At 40.4% G+C, this 20425-nt stretch overlaps 1 protein-coding gene across 2 annotated transcripts; it reads right to left on the reverse strand.

Moving 5' to 3' along the window:
- Positions 1-523: 523 nt before the first annotated feature.
- On the reverse strand, positions 524-10108 carry XRCC2 (X-ray repair cross complementing 2). Of its 2 annotated transcripts, none has more exons than XM_026678964.2 (3): positions 9991-10108; positions 2786-2867; positions 524-1898 (listed from the first exon to the last, which is right to left on the reverse strand). In XM_026678964.2, exons 1-3 carry the CDS (start codon positions 10027-10029, stop codon positions 1186-1188), a joined length of 834 nt encoding a protein of 277 aa, XP_026534749.1. In that variant the 5' UTR covers positions 10030-10108; the 3' UTR covers positions 524-1185. The 2 variants fall into 2 exon arrangements, with proteins under 2 accessions (XP_026534749.1, XP_087803828.1); XM_087947702.1 differs by having other exon boundaries at positions 2786-6462; positions 9991-10074.
- Between the last annotated feature and the right edge of the window lie 10317 nt (positions 10109-20425).

Below are 20425 nucleotides of genomic sequence, written 5' to 3' on the forward strand. Positions count from 1 at the left end.
CTTAATGATTGCTGGAGAAATGATTCCTACTCAACCTTTGACTGCAATGATGGAAATTCCAGTCCTGGTTGTGGCCGTAAATTGAGTACTACTAGTAAATGGTTCCTAGGAACCATCTATCTGTACCCACCACAGATCTATCTATCTGTACAGATTCATGTATATGTATAAAGGATCCCCAGGAGAAGAAAACATACAAAGTATGCATTCAGACATGTCAGTAATACTATAATTTCCTGTTCAGGCAGGTTGGCAAATTGTTTCTCCATCTGCAATGTGGATCATTTTTCAGGATTGTTGTGAAGATTGTAGCATGACAGATAGAAGGGACTCTATTCAAAAGTGGGAAGCGTGACAATTCTACATTAATGGAAAGTCGCGAAATATATGGATTTCATCTATAATGTAAGCATATCTTTTTAGCCTTGCATATATAACTTGTCAATAATAAAATGTATTTTGCAAAGCACTGAAATAATCAAAGGGCAATAAAATTAACACGCACTGTACAGACGCAATATTGGTTTTGCTACTACTCTGAGCTGCAGAGCATTTTTTTTATTCAAACAAATCTTGTTTTATCAAACTTTTGACATATGACACGCTGAATAAAAGTGCTGGGGTTTCAGACACACCAAGCTCTCTTTAAGAACTTCACTTGTTTGTTCTGCCACTGCATCCATGGCTTTCCATATTTCAAGCTACAATCTGAATAAAGGGCCAATGAGAGTTCCCCAAAGCTATTTCCCTGGTGGACACCCCACAACCCTGGATGGAATGAAGACCACTGAAACAAGTGAGAAAAATTTCCAGGAAATCAGGACAAAACAGATAAAAACAAACTATTCAGTGGATTATTAAAAAAAAATAGTATTCTTCCTATTAAATTCAGTTGCGTGCTGGGCATGCAGTTAACGAATATATCTTTTCTAAGAGGAAAAAAAAAATCAAGCTGAACCTCAGCGCTCAGCCCAGTTCAAGTTTGTGTTTCTGTGCTTGAAAATAAGAACTAACCACTTTTATTAGACTCCAGAACTTAACATTTTTTATAAGCATCATCAATTTGCCCACATACACCTGAAGCATGCTTTCTAACGTTAAATTTGAGATAACGTTAGTACAAAAAATATAAAAACTGTTTTAAAAGAAAGAACGCATGCCTGCCTTTAAAATTAACCTGGGCTTTTAAAACTGGATCCCTTGTTCCGTAATGCAGAACAAACGTTTTACCACGCAGTCGTTCTGAATGTGACATGTGGTCATTAAAAATCCTTGGGTGTCATCTGGATGAGGATGCCTGGAGAAGAAAACCCGGTGGGTGACGAGCTGTCGCCACGCTTTACAAAGAAAAGGGCGGTAATCTGAACCCGCATCACACTCCGTTTTTTCTGAGCTTTCCACAAAGTTCGATGATTTCTGCATAAGCGACTGAGTGGTGGCAAACAATACTAAGTGATGATCCTTTACAAGCTTCTGGAGGACTTGCACACATTTTTTTAGGTTTGCTTCCTGCAGACTCAGGTTTTCTCCTCCGTTGGCCCGGTCTATCCAATAAAAAGCCGACATACTGTCTACAATCAAGAGGGAAAGGGAAGGGTGGGACAAAAACATGCTTTCCAGAGAGTAAAGACTGAGCAGCAGCTGAGAGCTGCTGTGGCAATTCATAAGGAAAAACCTCTCTAGGTAGCACTTCATGGTGGCTTCGGTGCCTTGAGACGACAATCTGTACTCCAGGAGAGTCACTAAACGCAGCATATCGAAGTGGAAGTCCGTATCAATAAAAACAACGCTGACTTCCAAACCACCTCTTGATTTTGGAAGAATGCAGCGAGCAATGAGATGATAGAGCATTTCCGTTTTCCCAGTGCCTTCCGCACCGTGGAATTCGACAACGTCTCCTGTGAAGCGGTGAAGAGAAATGTGGTCATGTACAGTACCTTCCAAATATTTTTCCCCCCTTTGAATCCTCACACTTCACATATAATCCAAAGGAAAAACATGTGGAATCTTCTGATTATTGGACAACTCCAATCCAGTATAATTAGTTTACATTTCCTGGTTTTACAGGAATTAATCTGGAGTAATTAGCACTATAAGCAAGGAGATAAAACCCCAGGGGGAAAAAAATGGAGGAGCAAACATTTGTATTTTCTAGAGCAAAGAGCTTCCCAAATCGTTATCTAATCTCCAGTGTTTTTATTAAAAACAGACAGATAACATTGAACACTTTAAAACTTACTGGAAACTACCAGCTGACATAACAGAATACAATAAAACAGATTAATGGTCACTCTATAGCCACAGAAAGTTTCTTCAAATTTCCAAAATGTGTAAATTTTTAGAGTTAGAGGTTGTGTTTTTGGGAAGAGGAGAGATTCGTAGTACAGGCAGCCCTTAACTTACAACAGTGACTGTTTGAAGTTACAATGGAACATAAAAAAGTGACTGATGACCGATTTTCACACTCCCAACGATCACGTGATTAAAATTCAACTGACTCATATTTATGACCATTGCAGTGTCCCCGAACCCGCTTTTGCGACCCTCTGACAAGGGGGAAGCCAAATTCATTTAACAACAACTGTGTTACTAACTTAACAAGTCCAGTGATTCACTTAACAACTGGGACTAGAGAGATAGTAAAACTTGCTTAACAACAGAAATTTTGGACTCAGTTGTGGTGGTAAGTTGAGGACTACCTGTATTTAAAATAATATGCACTGGTTGAATATGCAAAGTAGCATATTTGCCAGAAATATATATATATGTATATATATTTCCAAACCATAAATGGGATATCCTTCCTCAGCAAACAGGCACGGTTCAAGAGTTTTCAGAGAACTTCGACCTTCAAGACGAGCAATCAGCTTTGGGGGGAAAAAAGGCAAGTCGTTAGATACCATAAATATGTCAGTGCACTAAATTTGTAGACTTATAAAGAGAGATAATATGAATTCAATGATTTCACAGTAGCTTAAGTGTTTACGTTGTATATGTATATAATTAATTTTAAAATTCTGGACATGTTTCAACAATCAAAGAAATACCTGTTCCCAGAAAATGATGTTTGCTGTGACAAATGTTTGTGTGGTCCTTGACTTATGACTGTAATAGGCCTCTGTCCATTATATTCATAATGACATGGCTGACCCAGGGGACTGACTGATTTTTTTGCCTGTTTTTGGTGGTGGTTGTTAAGCAAACCCCTTGTTCACTATGGGCATTTCTGCAAAAAACCGTAACTAAATGCTGGTTTGGGGCAAACACTTCTTAAATTATGGTCAAATGCTGCAAATGGCATAAATGCAGACTGGATGCCAAGTGCCAAAATGTAGAATTGAGCAGAGGCCACCAGAGCCTCAGAATTGGATTATAAATATCATTTTCAGTGGTCTACTGTGACTTAAAACGACAGCCAACTGAACGGTTGTAAGTTGAGGACTACCTATAATCAGTGATCCGTAACAAGTTATATAAAGTTTAGCTTATTTCTTCATTTTACTAAAATTGCCCAAAGCAATTACAAGACTTACTACAATACTGCAAAGTACAACCTAACAATAAAAAAAATTAATGGGTTCAACACTAGCATTATATTGTACTGAGGTGAGTTTAAGTACACAGAAAGTCACAGAATAACAGCAATCTTAAGCCAGACACAAAATAATTTTCTCTATTTTGAGATGTTAATTGTGGAATTAGGTTTTCCAGGAAGTACCTGGGCTATAAAGAAAGGCCATCAACATTTCTCCTTTAATCCACTTTCCTGATGATAAAACTCTAGTATTTTCCTAATCTTGGAAGATAAAACAGTTTCTAAATTGGGGAATGTTTTCAAAGGTACATTAGCGCTCTGGTTATTTAGGCAAAAGGACTATGAAATGAACTCAAATGCCATAAGGTTGGTAAGAATGTGGCTTCCAGGCTCTCCCATAATTTGGTCCTGGTTACACACTCAGAAGCTGCCTTAAGAGCTATAATAGTAACATATATAGTAATGCCACGTGGTTGGTTGAATATTTTGTAACTTAGTTAGAAAATATTCAACCAACTATGTGGCAAACGTTGATCAATGGTGCCTTCTTTACCTTCTTTAAAACTGGCCTGCTGTTCTGCTACCAAATTTCCCTGATGCAACCAATCCTTAAGTTTATCTTGGGGGTGTTTAGGATAAAGTTTGCTGATTATGTTAAGCCTATGGCCTGTATAGGTAGTTCCTCGACTTACAACCACAGTTGACCCAAAAATTTCTGTTGCTATGTGAGACAGTTGTTAAGTGAATTTTGTCCCGTTTTATCTCAGATCATAAATGAATCACTGTTGTTGTTAAATCAGTAACATGGCTGTTAAGTGAATCTGATTTCCGCACTGACTTTGCTTATCGGAAGTCACAAATGATTACATGACCCCAGGACACTACAATCGTCATATTTTATGAGATGCCCGGCACCTGAATTTTGATCAGGGGATCCTGCAACAGGTGTAAGTGTGAAAAATGGTCATGTCAATTTTTTTTAATGCCGTTGTAACTTCAATCACTAAATGAACTGTTGTAAGTTGAGGACTACTGTAGTTAGTAGGGTTATCTCTCTATTCCCTCTTAAATCTGGAAGCATTATTGTCTGCTCCCAGTCCCTGGGGATACAACCATCACACTATGTTATTCTCCAGAAATTCCGGAGCAATAAAGACATCCAGCTAACAATGTATATGTTCTTTTCTTCTTAATCTTGAGGTTGATTGCAACATTCAGTTTCCCACTAATTTTCAAGGGAAATCACATTATCTCCCCATCAAGGTGACTAACTCCACAAACTATAGCCATGCACGGCTGTTGGTTTCTTTTGGACCAGAAAAGAGCACAAACTGCAGAATAAACAAAACTTCTGCAATAGGGGAACCACCAGCTGCACTTGTAAACTACGAATTGTTCTAAGGCCAGGGGCATTTCCCATGTGAGTTACCTTTTCCTAGGCATGCTGGCATTTAAAATACAGCGGTACCTTGGTAGTCATCATTAACTGGTTCTGGGAGATGCGATGAGTATCAAAATGATGGGTACCAAACACATTTTTCCCATAAAGAGTAACGTAATGAGTCACAGTGGTAGCCAACACTGACAAGTTCTAGCCTATGTGCTGAGTACGAAACAAATGATGAGTCCTGGGACAAAATGTTCACATCAAAATGCATTGAATATCAAATTTGATGAGTTTCAAAGCAGTTGAGTACCAAGGTACCACTGAAACTTCCTTCCAATTTATCTGAATTTCAGTATAATTTGTTCACTTTTATCAGAGCCAAACAAAAGAAAAGCATTTCAGGATTTTCAGACTGCTTCTAATCTAGTGGTCTTTCAGGGTCTTCAGATACATATTAAGGTGAAAGATGCAGATAGTATTGAATTTGAATAGCAGAATTCATAGCCTATTTTCTTTTTCCTGGACATATCTTGCTTTTTGTTTGTAACTTTCTCTTTGAGAATAAAGTCCTGGAGAACTCAAATACTTGAAAACTTGTAGCCTTTTTGAGGTGATGCTAATCAAATCGGCTGTCTAATGATGGGGTATTTTAAGATGAAATTGCACCATCTTCCATTAGCCATCAGACACAAATTATTGCAATCCCAAGTTCAAATGGTAGCTTGCTGTGTATGATAAGCAATCTTCCAACTCTTTCTGGAAGCTGCAGGTCTGCAAGATACTCAAAAGATCCAAATGAAGGCAATATTTAGGCATTTGGCAAGAAGCACAGTCACATATGCAGCCGAAGGTCAAATGTTCTTTATGTGCCCATTTTTCTAACACCATGGCTTTGTAGACAGAATGGCCCATTTATTTTGGACTGCAAAGTTCATAGTGTTTAACAAGAAATTCCTGGAAAACACACTCAAGAGAGCCTAATGCAATATAGATTTTTGTGTTAGGTGGACAAGTCTCTCAATTTAATGGGAATGCTTTTAGTATTTCAAAACTCCTGAGATTCAAAAAGACAGAAATGGACATGTTCCCAATGGCACCATGTGACAGCTTGTTACACATCTATGTAATATTTTTGTCCCATAATCTTGTCGCTGGGTTTATTTCTTCTGAAGTTTAATTTCTTTTAGTAATGACTTTTTAAAAAGCAAATATCAAATAATTAAGTTCCAGCTCTTGCTGCTCGCTTCTCTATGGGAGAATCAGTAATGAAAACCCTTTGTATTTTAGAGCAGTGATGTAATTATTTTTATTGCAGCTTTCCGCTTTCAATTTCACAGAAAGAATTTTGACAAACGAAAATACTGAACCTTAAGGTAGACAAAAATCAGCTAAAAAACAAGTCAGTCCTCTCAACTTTTGTTTCCAAAAACGTTGGACCAGCTGTAGAGAGGGAATAACTTGATGAAAGAATGCACATTCTGCAGAGAGATCCTCATGCATTCTCGTTCCCTGAGGATGGGCTTCAGCAAAAATCCAAAACCTTGGAAGATTAAAACTCTGGTTCTGGTGATCGATTGAGATTGGATCCTGCAATATTATCCAGGGACATGAATATGTTGCCTTCATTCGTAATGCATTCTTTGCCCATGTGAGACCCCAATTTACATTACGAGTAGTCCTTGACTTACAACACAACTGAGCCCAACATTTCTGTCAAGTGAGACATTTGTTAAGCGAGCTTTGCCCCATTTTGCAACCTTTCTTGCCTCAGTTGTTAAGCGAATCACTGCAGTTGATAAGTTAGTAACCCCAGTTGTAAATGAGCTTCCCCATTGATTTTGTTTGTCAGAACATCACCAAAAGCGATCCCATGACCTTGGGACACAGCAATGGTCATAAAATGAATCAGCATCTGAATTTTGATCACATGATCATGAGGATGTTGCAAAGATCATAATGAAAAATGGTCTTAAGTCAATTTTTTCAGTGCCGCTGTAACTTTGAACAGTCATTAAATGAACTGTTGCAAGTCGAGGACTATTTGCATTACATTATATCTCCAGTTAAAAGATTCAGGTAGCTAGCTATAAGTAAGTTTCAGATGTTCTGAAATAGCAGCCATTTTTTTAAAAAATTCCCTTGAATTGAGCTTAGCTTTTGCTTACTGCATATCCATATAATATTTTGGGTAACGTAGATATGGTTCATCATTGCCTTTTTTCCAGGATCTTTTTTAAATTTCCCAATCTAGAATACAACTATTAACTATAATAATATTATTAACTAACTTGTTTATATATTTATTATTTTTATATAATTTTTATATAATTATTAACTATATAACCTATGCTCCAAGATCACCACAGATGGGGACTGCAGCCAAGAAATTAAAAGACGCTTGCTCCTGGGGAGGAAAGCTATGGCAAATCTAGACAGCATACTCAAAAGCAGAGACATCACCCTGCCAACACAAGTGCGTATAGTCAAGGCTATGGTTTTCCCAGTTGCAATGTATGGCTGTGAAAGTTGAACCATAAGAACGGCTGAGCGCCAAAGAATCGAAGCCTTTGAACTCTGGTGCTGGAGAAGATTCCTGCGAGTCCCTTGGAGTGCAAGGCGATCAAACCGGTCAGTCCTAGAGGAGATCAACCCTGACTGCTTTTTAGAAGTCCAGATCCTGAAGATGAAACTCAAATACTTTGGCCACTTAATGAGAAGGAAGAACTCACTGGGGAAGAGCCCAATGCTGGGAACGATTGATGGAGTAGAAGAAGGGGATGACAGAGAATGGGGTGGCTGGATGGGGTCTCTGAAGCAGTAGATGTGAGCTTAAATGGACTCCAGAATATGATAGAGGACAGGAAGGCCTGGAGGAACGTTGTCCATGGGGTTGCGATAGGTTGGACACGACTTCGCAACTAACAACGAAATAATACAACTCTGAGATTTCCTTGTGGTATTCTATAAAGCACTAACCAAGACTGATTTTATTGATCTTCCTACTTCCAAAGTTAACAAGCAACTGCAATCAACTGACTGATAAATAGTTTTCCTTGGTAAAAAAATTTTTTAGATTGCTCACTTTCTGCTCTTCTAACTGCTAGGCAAGTTATTCTTTCTGTTGATTGTGGACTAAATTATAGAACTCCACTATTTATTATGGGCTAGATAATTGCCCTACAAGGGTTTGGATATTTTTGACAGGGAAAAAACAGCAGGTCCTTAACGGCCGACGCAGGTTATTATAATAATTTAAACACTAATGCATTCATGTTTACTCTCTGGTTTTTAAGGGAAAGTAAGTGCAGTGATTTAGCATCATGCTGTGTGCACTAACATCCTGGGAGAACCAGCTAACAGAAAAGAAATAAAAAGGAAGACGCATGCCAAAACCAAGCACTGTCACCACAGTTTCAAATAATGATATTAAATATTAATCTTCATAAAAGGTTATACTTTTGACCACACTCAAAATTGATTTTTTTTAAAAAAAAATCCTACTGGCTGAATAAATTGCAGGATAAAAATTCTACCTTGCTACCTATTTAGGATGCCTTAATTTCACTTTTGCTGCAAAGAGTTTTAAGCAACATCATTTTTGCTTTCCATTAATGTCACTTTATATTTCAAAAGGGGCTCAGAGTGCTGCATTAAATTCAGATAATAAGCAACTTAACAGAAAACTTGCCAACCATTTTAAGAACTATTATAACCTAAAGGGCCAACCTAAGAGCTGAAAGTGAATGTCATATTCATGGCAAATAAAATAGTTTTTCAGTTGTTTCAACAATTGTAAAAAAAAATGGAACCAAAATTTAATAAAAACTTTTGTGAGCTGCAAAGCAGAAAAAAAAGCGACACAACCAACTGACAGACTTCCACAGACAAACTGTTGATTTCTTGAAGCTCTAAAGCCAGACTGCTGTCTTGAAAGGCTGGCATCAATCTCTTGCAGAGTGAAGACAGCTGACATATTGCTATCATGGTATAAAAAAAAGGCTTTTAGGTTCTCCCTCTCCCCCCAAAAACCTGGGTAGAATTAGCAAACGACTGGGTGGAATTAGCAAACAACTAACTCTGACAACATTGTCAAGTTACTTAGTAAGATTGTATTACTATTATTATTCTCATCCTTCCTATTACCTATATCTTCCCACTTACGACTATTACCGTGCTGCTTGTATCTTTACAATTTATATTGTTTTATTTGTTTTCCTAGTATGTTTTTATTGCATATTAGTAACCTATGTATGTATGATTTGACTGCTTATAGTAACCTATGACTATCACTAAGTGTTGTATCTTATAATTCTTGATGAATATATTTTATTTTTTCTTTTATGTACACTGAGAGCATTTGCACAGAGGCAAATTCCTTGTGTGTCCAATCACACTTGGCCAATAAAGGATTCTATTCTATTCTATTCTATTCTATTCTATTCTATTCTATTCCATTTTATCCAGTTTATGTCCCTTTTCTTCTGTCTTTGAATTGTTTGCAAGGACACAAACTGTCCCAAAAGGTTTACAATTACCCTGATTTCTTTTCTACACCTGCCTTTATTAATGTCCACACACTTTTTGCAACTACAAAGCAGTTGTCTGTGTTTGTGTAAATCCCATTCATTTTGCATCCTGTGCTGCAGGCAAATACTGAAATGAAAGCATAATTTCTCAACCTGAGCAACTTGGGTGGACTTCATCTCCCAGAATTGCTGGCTGGGGAATTCTGGGAATTGAAGTCCATCCATCTTGAAGTTGCTGTACTTTCATTTCCCATAATCCCCAATTATCCCGATGAAACTAGAAAGTCAACCTTTCTGGATTGAAAGCTGATTTAAAGCAGCAAGTGAACTGTTTTAGGGCCACAAATCCATGCAACAAGGACAAAACGGGTCACTGGAGATAAGGAAGGAAGATAGGAAGGGCGAAAGGAGCTTTCACAGCAGAGCCTCCATAATCTGCAACAGTATACCACCTCGACTGATGGGACACTCCTCCATCAGGAAACGGTCTCAGGTCTCCTCCCCTTCCCGCGCAGGAGCCGGTAAACCGGTACCTGCCTCACCTGGGCACCCGACTCCCACTTCGACATCCCGCTGGTCATCGCTCAGACCGGGAGCAAGTAAAAAACGCCCCTCACGAAGCGCTCCGCTTTCCAGACGACCTACCAGCGCGCATGCGCTACCCTGCAATTTGAGCAGGCGCACTCGGGCTTCTCAAACCGCGGTCTCGCCTGACAGATCTGGGCCAATGAAATTATGCTCTGCGCACGCGCAACGATGCACTCCAGCTCTCTACCGCCCCCATGCAGTTTATAGAGCTTTGCGTGTGGGCGGAGAATTATTTTCATCCTCATCTCTTTCGCTGTAAGTTTTGTTAGGCGGCAGTCAAGAGCTGTTACTAAAGGTTGTGTATCCCTGCTGCCTCCTCGTGGATGTTTACATTTCGCAGGCCAGACGAAATCGAGAGATAAAGCAGAAGAATATTGCCTCAAATGCTATACTGTTGTGTACCGTAAGTGTACTGTAGTGTCGTGTATACTGAATTACCTGCAAATTAGTCACTCACAATATAATCCCACATTTTCTGTTCTTGTAAACCAATCTTGCTTTCCCCAAGGCTGACATATTCCTTCTTACCTATCCTTTAAAAAAAATCATCTGCTTTTGAAGACATCATCAACTATACTGAACCACAGATTTCTCAGTAAGGATAGGATTGCTGATGGGATTTTGGCACTACAAATCTGGCCAGTGGACCTTTTGATCAGTGTTTTTCAAACCTAACAACTTTAAGATATGCAAGCTTTTAACTCCTACCGGTAGAATTCCCCAGCCAGCATGTACCGATTTTGTTCTTTCGTGGACTGGAAATACTCTGTCATAGTCACTTACATCTTAAATCAATTCACATGTGACTCTACTTACAACTATTAGTTTAGCCACGTTCAAAGTTACAACTATGCTGAAAAAAAGTGTCTTATAACCAATCCTCACACAACTGTTGCAGCGTTCCTACAGTCACATGATCAAAATTCAGGCACTTGGCAACTGGCATGTAATTGTGATGGTTTCAGTGTCCTGGGATCACTTGATCACAATTTGCTACTTTCCTAGTCAGCTCCTAACAAGCAAAGCCAATGGGACAAGCCAGAGTCACTTAACAACCATGTGATTCACTTAACAGAGCAAAAAAGGTCATAAAAGTGGGCGCAACTCAATTTAACAACTGCCTTTTGGTGGTACCTTGGTGCTCAATTGCTTTGAAACTCATCAAATTTGGTCCTCAACTCATTTTGACATGAAAATTGTGTTCTGTACTCATCATTTATTCGGTGCTTAATGCATAAGCAAGATTGTCAGTGTTGGCTGCCTTATGACTCACTACATTATTTCTTATGGGAAAAAATTGTTTGATATTCATTATTTTAGGTAACGCATTGCGTCTCCCTGAACAAATTAATGATGAGTATTGAGGTACCACTGTACTTTGTGATGAAACTTCTGGTCTCAATTGTGCTTGCAAGCTGTATTACTACTTGTATTACAATGTGCTGCATGTGGGCTTGGAATTCAGAGTGTCAAATGAGGGGGTATCCAGGTATGCCCATACAACATCTCTGCTGGGCCAGCTGTACTGATTAGCAGTAAATTTTTGAGTATGTCTACTACAACATGTGTAAAAAAGAGTGGGGCTTTGAACATGCAGTCATGCTTGCCATCTTAATTTTTTCATCCCTTCCCTGCAAACTAAATTTCAGTGGTCCATATTCTAAAATACTGCACAATCTATACTACCACCATAATGTAATATACCACCACCATGCCTTGCAAAATTTGAAAAAGATCATTGCAGTTGTTCCAAGAGCTGATAATCTCTCTTGTTTCACATTTCTGATTTCAGAGTCAGAATTAACCATGTATTTTAGGAGCTGTACTTGCATGTAAAGCTGACCCCTAGATTTAATGAAGTAATCATGGTTTTCCCAATTAGCCTTTATTTTCAGTGTTTATCTGACCCTTTGAAGCAGCTTCTAATCACATGGCTGGGTTTGCACGATGCAGTGATCCATAGACTAACTCCCCTTATTTGTGTTGAACAAGCCCAGCCATAACTTTCAGATTAAAAATCTTAACCAAAACTCTTTGTTTGTCAACTGAGTAGGTTCATATATCAGGCAGAGGCAATAAAACACAAAGATATGACAACAGATCAATTGTCAGCAGAAGCAGCCACAGGGCTGAAGGGCAAGGAAGGGGTCAATGGTGAAACGTGCATTGAGATACATGTCAATACTACCAACCCTGTAATTTATATATTTGTGTCTGACATCAGCAAGGCTGTTAAGAAAGTCAAAATAGTGGTTGTAACCATAAGGTCAAAGTGTTGTCATTTTAAACATGCATTATACACATAAAAAGATAGTGCTTTGATTGCACAATTATGGCTGCCATTTTGAAACCTTCTCCAGATATCTCTGAAGATGAGCTGCAAATTCAAAAGGCTTAGTGTTTTCTGCTTTGTGATGCTACAATAAATATTTTCTTTTTTCCTTCCTTCCTTCCTTCCTTCCTTCCTTCCTTCCTTCCTTCCTTCCTTCCTTCCTTCCTTCCTTCCTTCTCCCTCCCTCCTTTTTCTCTCTCTCCTTCCTTCTTTTTCTTCTTTCTCTCCTTCACTCTTTCTTTTTCTTTCTTTTTCTTTCTTTCTCTTTCTTTCTCTTTCTTTCAATTCATACTGTATGCCAATAATAAATAGTACCCTAGGGAGCATTGCAGTCTTTTAGAGGAGCTGATCAAGAGACTCAGAATAAACCTTTCTTGGTCTGGGAGCTGTAAAATGGAGAGACATACTTTCAAACTTGCAAGATTCTTTTTAATGTAACTTCACAATAAAGTACAATTATCTAGCTCATGTTGTACATGTTTCTTGTCTGGTCTACCCAGTAAGGCTGGCATGGTATCACTTAAAGCAGAATGCTTTAGGCTGCCAATGGCTAAAATGCATTAAAATGTACAAGTAGTTTTTTGACTCTACCGTGCATTTGGTGATAGTTCAAAGTTACAAAGGCACCGAAAAAAAAGTAACTTATAAGTGTTTTTTACACTTATAATCGTTGTGGCATTCCTACGGTCACAGGATCAAGATTTGAGCACTTGGCAACTGGAATATATTTAGGATGGTTATGGCAACATGAGATCGTGCAATCACCGTTTGTAACTTTGCCAGCTCACTTCCAATAAACAAACTCAATGGGGGGAAGCCAGGTTCACTTAATCACCACATAATTCACTTAACGACTACAATGAGTCGCTTAACAACGGCAACAAAAACGGTCGTAAAATGGGGGAAAGCTCACTTAAACAACTGCAATGGAAATTTGGGGGGCTTAGTTGTGGTTGTAAGTTGATGATTATCTGTATTTATTCAGTGTTCCAAAGATCATTGGAGTATTGAAGAAGAAAAATAAAACAAACAGGGATGTTAGTTAGATTCAGCACTTCTCTGTCTTCGCAAACAATCTCTTAGTGGATTGTGGTAGTTAAAAAAGAAGACATATATCAGATCAATACCTTTTCCCTGTCAAAACTGAGCCAGCCTCACATTTATTATCTGCTGTATGGGACAGAAAAATCAATTGTACCAGGTCAAAGAGCCTTTTGTTTGGGCCTCCCTGCCAAATATGTGTTTTTGTAACAAGGGCAGCCAACTACAGTGCTTGAGAAATATGCTGCTTCGGCAAACTGATTCATCTAAGTTGCTGTAGATCAAAGAAAACATAGAAAACACAGAGGTATTATTGTGCTTAAAATCTGATGTGGGGAGAGGAAAACTCTTATTGGCTCTAGTTTTCATTGGGTTGCAACATCTGATCCACATGATTGCAAGCGCCATCTTGACCTAATGGCGTGGCGTCTCCTTACCATCCAGCCTCCTTCATGCTCTGAGCTTTAACCCACTGCACTTCAGACATAGGCAGAAGGTGGTATTCAGCCGGTTCGGACAGGTTCTGGAGAACCGGCTGTGGAAATTTTGACCAGTTTGAAAAACCCGCAAATGCCACCTCTAGTTGCCCCCCCGCCGTTACCTGTCCTATATTTCCTTGTTTTTTTAGCTCAGCTGATTGCCTGACATAAAAAAAACAGTTCAGGCAGCTTTCCTGTCTTGATAGAGGTCTGTATTTGAGCACGGAGCACTGTTGTGATTTGCTGGCAGTCTGTGCAGATGGCAGCGGAATCGGATAGTGGGGAAGAACGGGGACCAGTCAGGGAGTCTGGGGAGGACTTGAACGAGGATCTTGCGTCTGATACAGATGGATCCAGGACCATCTGGGAGTGGGGTGCTGCCTCCGGAGCTTCAGAGTCTGGAAGCAGCGAGGCAGAGGAAAAAGGGGAGCCTGTTCCCAGAGCATGTGCGCGCAGAGCTGCTAGAAGGCAAGAGCAACTGAGACAAAAGGGGCGACTCGGGAGTAAGGCTTGGAGGTGATTGCTCCTCCCCTAAGGTATAAAGGAGGTGCAAAGGTAGAGAAAACTTTGCAGGAAGCAAAGTCGTTCGCTCTCTTTGGATTAAACCTTGAAGCTCTGTGTGGACTTTGTACTGTGGTTGGTTTTTTACAGTTAATTTGGCACTTTAGTGGCAATAATTCAAAGGAGATAGAAGGTGGGTGCTTATCTCGAGGGACTGTTTGGGACTCATTACGGGCTGGGAATGAACATAATTCCCAGCGTTGAAATAAAAAGAGAGTTGGACTAAGCGTGTGCTTAATTACGGTCTCAGGAAGCCTTGATCAGAACAGGCGCATATGCAAAGCTCAGCTGATTTGTGAGATTGCCGTGCCTCAGCTGAGCTAAAAATGAGTTCAGGCAGCTTTCCATGCATAGAACTGGTAGGTAAACATTTGGAAACCCACCCCTGGACATAGGGTAACCTTTCCACTGGGTCCGAAGTAAGTGGGGCCTTTCCCTATTACAAAAGTTACAAACCCAGTTGGTAGCAAGGATGGTTTCGATCCATCGACCTCTGGGTTATGGGCCCAGCACCCTTCCGCTGCGGTTTGCCAGTCAGAACCTTGACATTAAACCACGCTTTGAAGTTGACATTGGCTGTATTTAGACAACATAGTTTGGATGACAAACAATACTTTTAAGACAACCGATTATCTGGCTTATGACTTGGCGCACCATTACAACCTGGAAAATTGGGCTAATTGAGTAAACCGTATGAAGTCATAGGAACGCAGGTGGTCCTTGAATTACGACTGGAATTGAGGCTGGAATTACTGTCGTATGCCGTGCTAGTTGTTAAATGAGTCACTATACAACCATGCCAAATGCAGGCTGGTTGGCAAACACCCAAAATGCAATCATGTGACCTAGTCCGGGGCCCCGAGTCATAAGTAGCCCTAGCCCAGGAGATATCTGTCCTGACTTCAACTAGTTGCTAAGCAACCGGGCATAAGTCAAGGACTCCCTATATATGTGTATATATGGGTTTACTGTCATAAGCATTGCATTTCACATATTGATTTTTTTTTTTTTTTTGCAATACACGATTCCTTTGTTGCCTTTATTCTGTTTCATTCGATTAACCTCAGGGATATCTAACAAGGGGTCGAAAAGCCAACAGGGCAGCTGCAACTGCATGATCAAATCCCCCTTCCCCAGCCAGACATACCATATGGCAATCAGTATTATTAACCTCTTGGATCCTGTGTATAAAAACATGCTGATATTGATCAAGAAAATTAAACAAGCTAGCTTCATTATTTATTATCTTATAGATTGGAATAGAACTGGAAGGGACCTTGGAGGTCTTCTAGTCCAGCCCCCTCCTCAAGCAGGAGAACCTATACTACTTCAGATAAATGACTGTCCAGTTTCTTCTTAAAAAACTCTAGTGATGGAGTGCCCACGATTTCTGGTGCCCAGCTGTTCCACTGGTTAATTGTTCTCACTGTTAGGATGTTTCTCCCTAATTCCAGATTGCTTCTCTCTTTGATTAGTTTCTAACCATTGTTTCTTGTCCTGCCTTCTGATGCTTTGGAGAATAATTTGACCCCCTCTTCTTTATGGCAGCCCCTCAAATACTGGAATATTGCTATCATGTCATCCCAATTCTTTTCTATAGACTAGGTAGCCAAACCCAAATCCTGCAGCTTTTCTTCAAACGTTTTAGTCTCCAGGCCTTTGATAATCTTTATTCCTATTCTCTGCACTTTTTCCAAAGTCTCAATATCTTTTTTGTAGTATGGTGACCAAAATCGGTTGCAGTATTCCAGGTATGATCTTACTCAGGATTTTATAAAGCAGTAGTAATACTTTAAGTGATATTGATTCTATGTCTCTGTTTATACAGCCCAGGATTGTATTAGCATTTTTGACTGCTGCTGCACACTGCTGGCTCATATTCAAGTGATCATCCACTAGGACTCCAAGATCCCTCTCACAATTACTGTTTTTGAGTCAGGTCTTGTACTTATATCTTTGATTTTTCCTGCCTAAAGGTAAAACTTTGCTTTTCTCCACATTGACATTCATTTTGTTGGATAGGGCCGATTGTTCAAGTCTGTCAAGATCTTTTTGGATCCTGAGCTGGTCTCCAGGGGTGTTGGCTATTTTTGCCAGTTTAGTTGTTGTGATCTGCCGGCAGCCTGCAGAGATGGCAGCAGAGTTGGACAGTGGGGAAGAACATGGGCCAGTCTGGGAATCTGGAGAGGACTCGGACGAGGGACCATCTGGAAGTTATGTGCTGACTCCGGAGCCTCCAGAATCTGACAGCAGCAAGGCAGAGGAACAAGAGGAGCCTGTTCCCAGTACACACGTGCGCAGAGCTGCCAGAAGGCAAGAACTGTTAAAACAAAAGCGGGGACTTGGGAGTAAGGCTTGGAGGTGATTGGCCCTCCCATAAGACATAAAGGAGGAGCAAAGGGGCAGGAACCTTTGCAGGAAGCAACTTTGTTCACTCTGTTCGGATTAAACCTTGAAGCTCTGTGTGGACTTTGTACTCTGTTTGGCTTTTTACAGTTAATTTGGCATTTTAGGTGTTGGCAGCAATTCAAAGGAGATAAAGGTGGGTGCTTATCTCGAGAGACTGTTTGGGACTCATTACAGGCTGGGAGTGAACATAATTCCCAGCGTTGAAACAAAAAGAGAGTTGTTTGGACTAAGCGTGTGATTAATTACAATCTCCAGGAAGCCTTGGTCAGAACATTAGTGTCATCTGCAAATTTGTTGAGTTTATGTTCAGACTTTCTATTCTCAAATACATATGCCCTAAATTCACATCATACGTAGTCCTCGACTTACAATTATTAGTTTAGTGACCAAGTTACAACAGCACTGAAAAAATGACTTTATGACCGGTTCTCATACTTACAATTGCTGCAGACTTCCAATAGTTACACACTCAAATTTGGACACGTGGCCACTGGCATGTGTTTATGAGGGTTGCAGTGTCCTGGGGTCATGTGACCACTATTGGTAACCTTCCCAGCTGGCTCCCGACAAGCAACGGCAATGGGGGAAGCTAGATTTGCTTAATGACCACATGATTTACTTAACTGCAGTGATTTGCTTAACAATTGTAGCCAAAGAGGTTGTAAAATGGGGCAAAGCTCAGTTAAGAAATGCCTTGTTTAGCAACAGAAATTTTTGCCTCAATTGTGGTAATAATTTAAGGACTATTTGCATTAAATGAAATAGATGTGTACAGAACCCCAGAAGAATGTCCGATTTCCAGCTAAAAATATTGTCTCTCTACTTATCTATCTTCTATCTATATATATATAAGCAAAAAAGCACTCACGCATCATCCCAAAATCTCCAGAACTGTAAAGCCTACAAACTTGACATTTGGCATGTATGTTCCTCTTGGCTTCTAGGTCCCCACTAAGGAAGGATTTTTTGAAATGACCATCAGAGCATTAGTATTTCCTATATTATTATAAACACGCTCTGATGCCAAGGAGTTCTACTCCCCCTTCCCACCTGAAAAGAAATCTGTTCCAAATGCAAAACACAAGCAGAGGAGAGGAGTTTCAGTTTCAGAGCAGCAACCAGCTTTAGTACAGAATAGTTGAGCTAAGCCACACCCAGGCTCCTTGCTGTCTCCTTCTTGCTCACACAGCAAATACTGTTTCAGTTTCCAAAGAGCCCTCAACTCTCACACACACTGACAGGACGCTGGCCAGATGAATACCGATGGATGCTGGTAGGCAGAGGCAGATTCCCCCCCACCCACCTTATTTTCCTCCCCAAAAACTAAGCCCGACCACATAGTTTGTAGCGAAGCACGGGCATTAAGCTAGTAATTTGTATTTTCCAATGTATCATAAAGTAAGATGCTCTCTCCAACATTCAACACACTTTTTGATGGTTGTTTTGGATTGTGGCCTGAGTCCATTTGCAAATGGTTTTGTGCTTGATGTAAAACGAATGCTATTCCAGAATTCTTTTTGCAATCAATTATTTAGGGCTTATGAATATTAATGCAAAACAAGGGAGGAGGGTGAGAAACAGAGAGACATCATGGCCAAACACTTCAGCAGGATCCAGTCAAAAAGTCAAGATGGCAGTTGCAATGGTTTAATCAAAGCTCTGCCTGTTTTTTTTTTGTGCATTGCATAAAAATGCACCATCTTCACTTTTTTTTAACCACCCTCTGCACACATTCCTGATCGTAGTATATGAATCACTAGAATCAAATATTAAGTTTCTACTTTAAAAAGTTCTGTATAAATTGCAGCCAAGAAAACTACAAGGATGTTTCCAGGTGTCAACCATCCCTCTATGGATAATCCTCGACTTATGACAACAATTGGGACCACAATTTCCATTACTAAACAAGTTGTTAAGTTGTGCCCAATTTTATGATTTTTTTAAACCATGGTTAGCAAATCACTGCAGTTCATTGAGTCATGCAGTCGTTAAGTGAATATGGGTTCCTCCATTGACTTTGCTTGTTGGAAGCCAGCTGGGAAGGTCACAAATGGTAATTATATGACCTCAGGACAGGGCAACCGTCATAAATCCAAGTGGGTTGGGAAGCTTTCGAATCCTGATCATGCGGCATGGGATGCTGTAACAGATGCAAGTGCGAGTACCAGGTGTAAGTCACCTTTTCAATACCATTGTAACCAGGGGTAGGATTCAAATTTCTTAACAACTGGTTCTGTGGGTGTGGCCTAATTTGTGGGCTTGGCTTGATGGTCATGTGACTGGGTGGGCATGGCTTGGTGGTCATGTGACTGGGTGGGTGTGGCTTCTATGTAAATATTATAAATATTTATGTAAATATTGATTTTTTAAATAAAAATAGAGCAACTTTTACCCAAAAGGCGGCAAAGGAGGCAGGCAGATTGAGTTGCTCACAGAATTACAGATTCACTTAGAGATCTATCTATCTGCAATCTGTTACCTGAGTCTGTCACATAAAATTTGCTAGCAAGCAAACTCACAAAATTAATTCACAACACACCATGTATGTAAATATTGATTTTTTTTATATAAAAAAGAGCAACTTTTACCCAAAAGCAGACAAAGCAGGTAGGCAAATTGAGTTGCTCACAGAATCAGAGATTCACTTAGAGATCTATCTATCTGCAATCGGCTACCTGAGTCTGCATTGAAAAGTAGAAACTTCAATCCTAAGGAAGGTTTGGCTCTGCTTTAGGGTTAGCTAGAAAGCAAGAAATCCAAGGATTTCCTGCTTTCTAGCTAATCTAAATCTCCTGGCAGAGCAGAACAGCTGATGGTCAGGGGTGGGGGGAGGAAAAATATCAACTTACCAAACCAGGCAAGTTGGATGGCTCACATGCCAGGTAAGGAGTGAGTGGGTGGGGAAGGGCGGGGCCAGACAGTAGAGCGATTTGCTCGTTCTCCGAACTGCGGACAGTCATAACATGCATGTGTGCAGCATTTGCTAGAAATCATCAGCTGTGCCGCCTGGACAAGCGCAGCGTTTGAAAATCCTCGTTTCTTGCTTTTTCAACCTCAGCTGTGCTGCGCAAAGCAGGTGAAGAGGGAAAAGCAGGGAATAAAGGACAGCCTAGACCCCGGGCAGGTGGGTGGGCCAAACACCAAACTGGTTCAGTGTCAGCTGCTCTTCACAGCTTCTGGTTCTATAGAACCGGGCCGAACTGGTAGCATCCCACCCCTGGTTCTAACAGGAGAGCCCCTAGCTAAGATTCTGTGCAGTTTGGAGAATCCCCAAATCCCACTCCTGGCTGGCCCTGCCCAGCACACCCCTCCCTTCCCAGGAGTCCCCACAAGGCCCATTTTGGATGCAGGTAAGTGCAGGGTGCATGTGGAGGCTCAGGAGAGTGAAAAATGGGCCTCTCAGAAGTTCAGGAAGGCTGGAAATGGGACTGTTTCTGGCTTCCGGAGAGCCTCCGGAGTCCGGGGAGGCTGTTTTCACCCTCCCAGAGGCTCAAGGAAAGTCTCCGGAGCCCGGGGAGGGCAAAAACGCCCCCCCTCGTGGTGCAGGAGGCTGACTAGGCCACGCCC

Source organism: Notechis scutatus, chromosome Z (genome assembly GCF_049901735.1).
Source record: "Notechis scutatus isolate UNSWTSFEM ecotype Mainland chromosome Z, rNotScu1.2, whole genome shotgun sequence".
NCBI lineage: Eukaryota > Metazoa > Chordata > Lepidosauria > Squamata > Elapidae > Notechis > Notechis scutatus.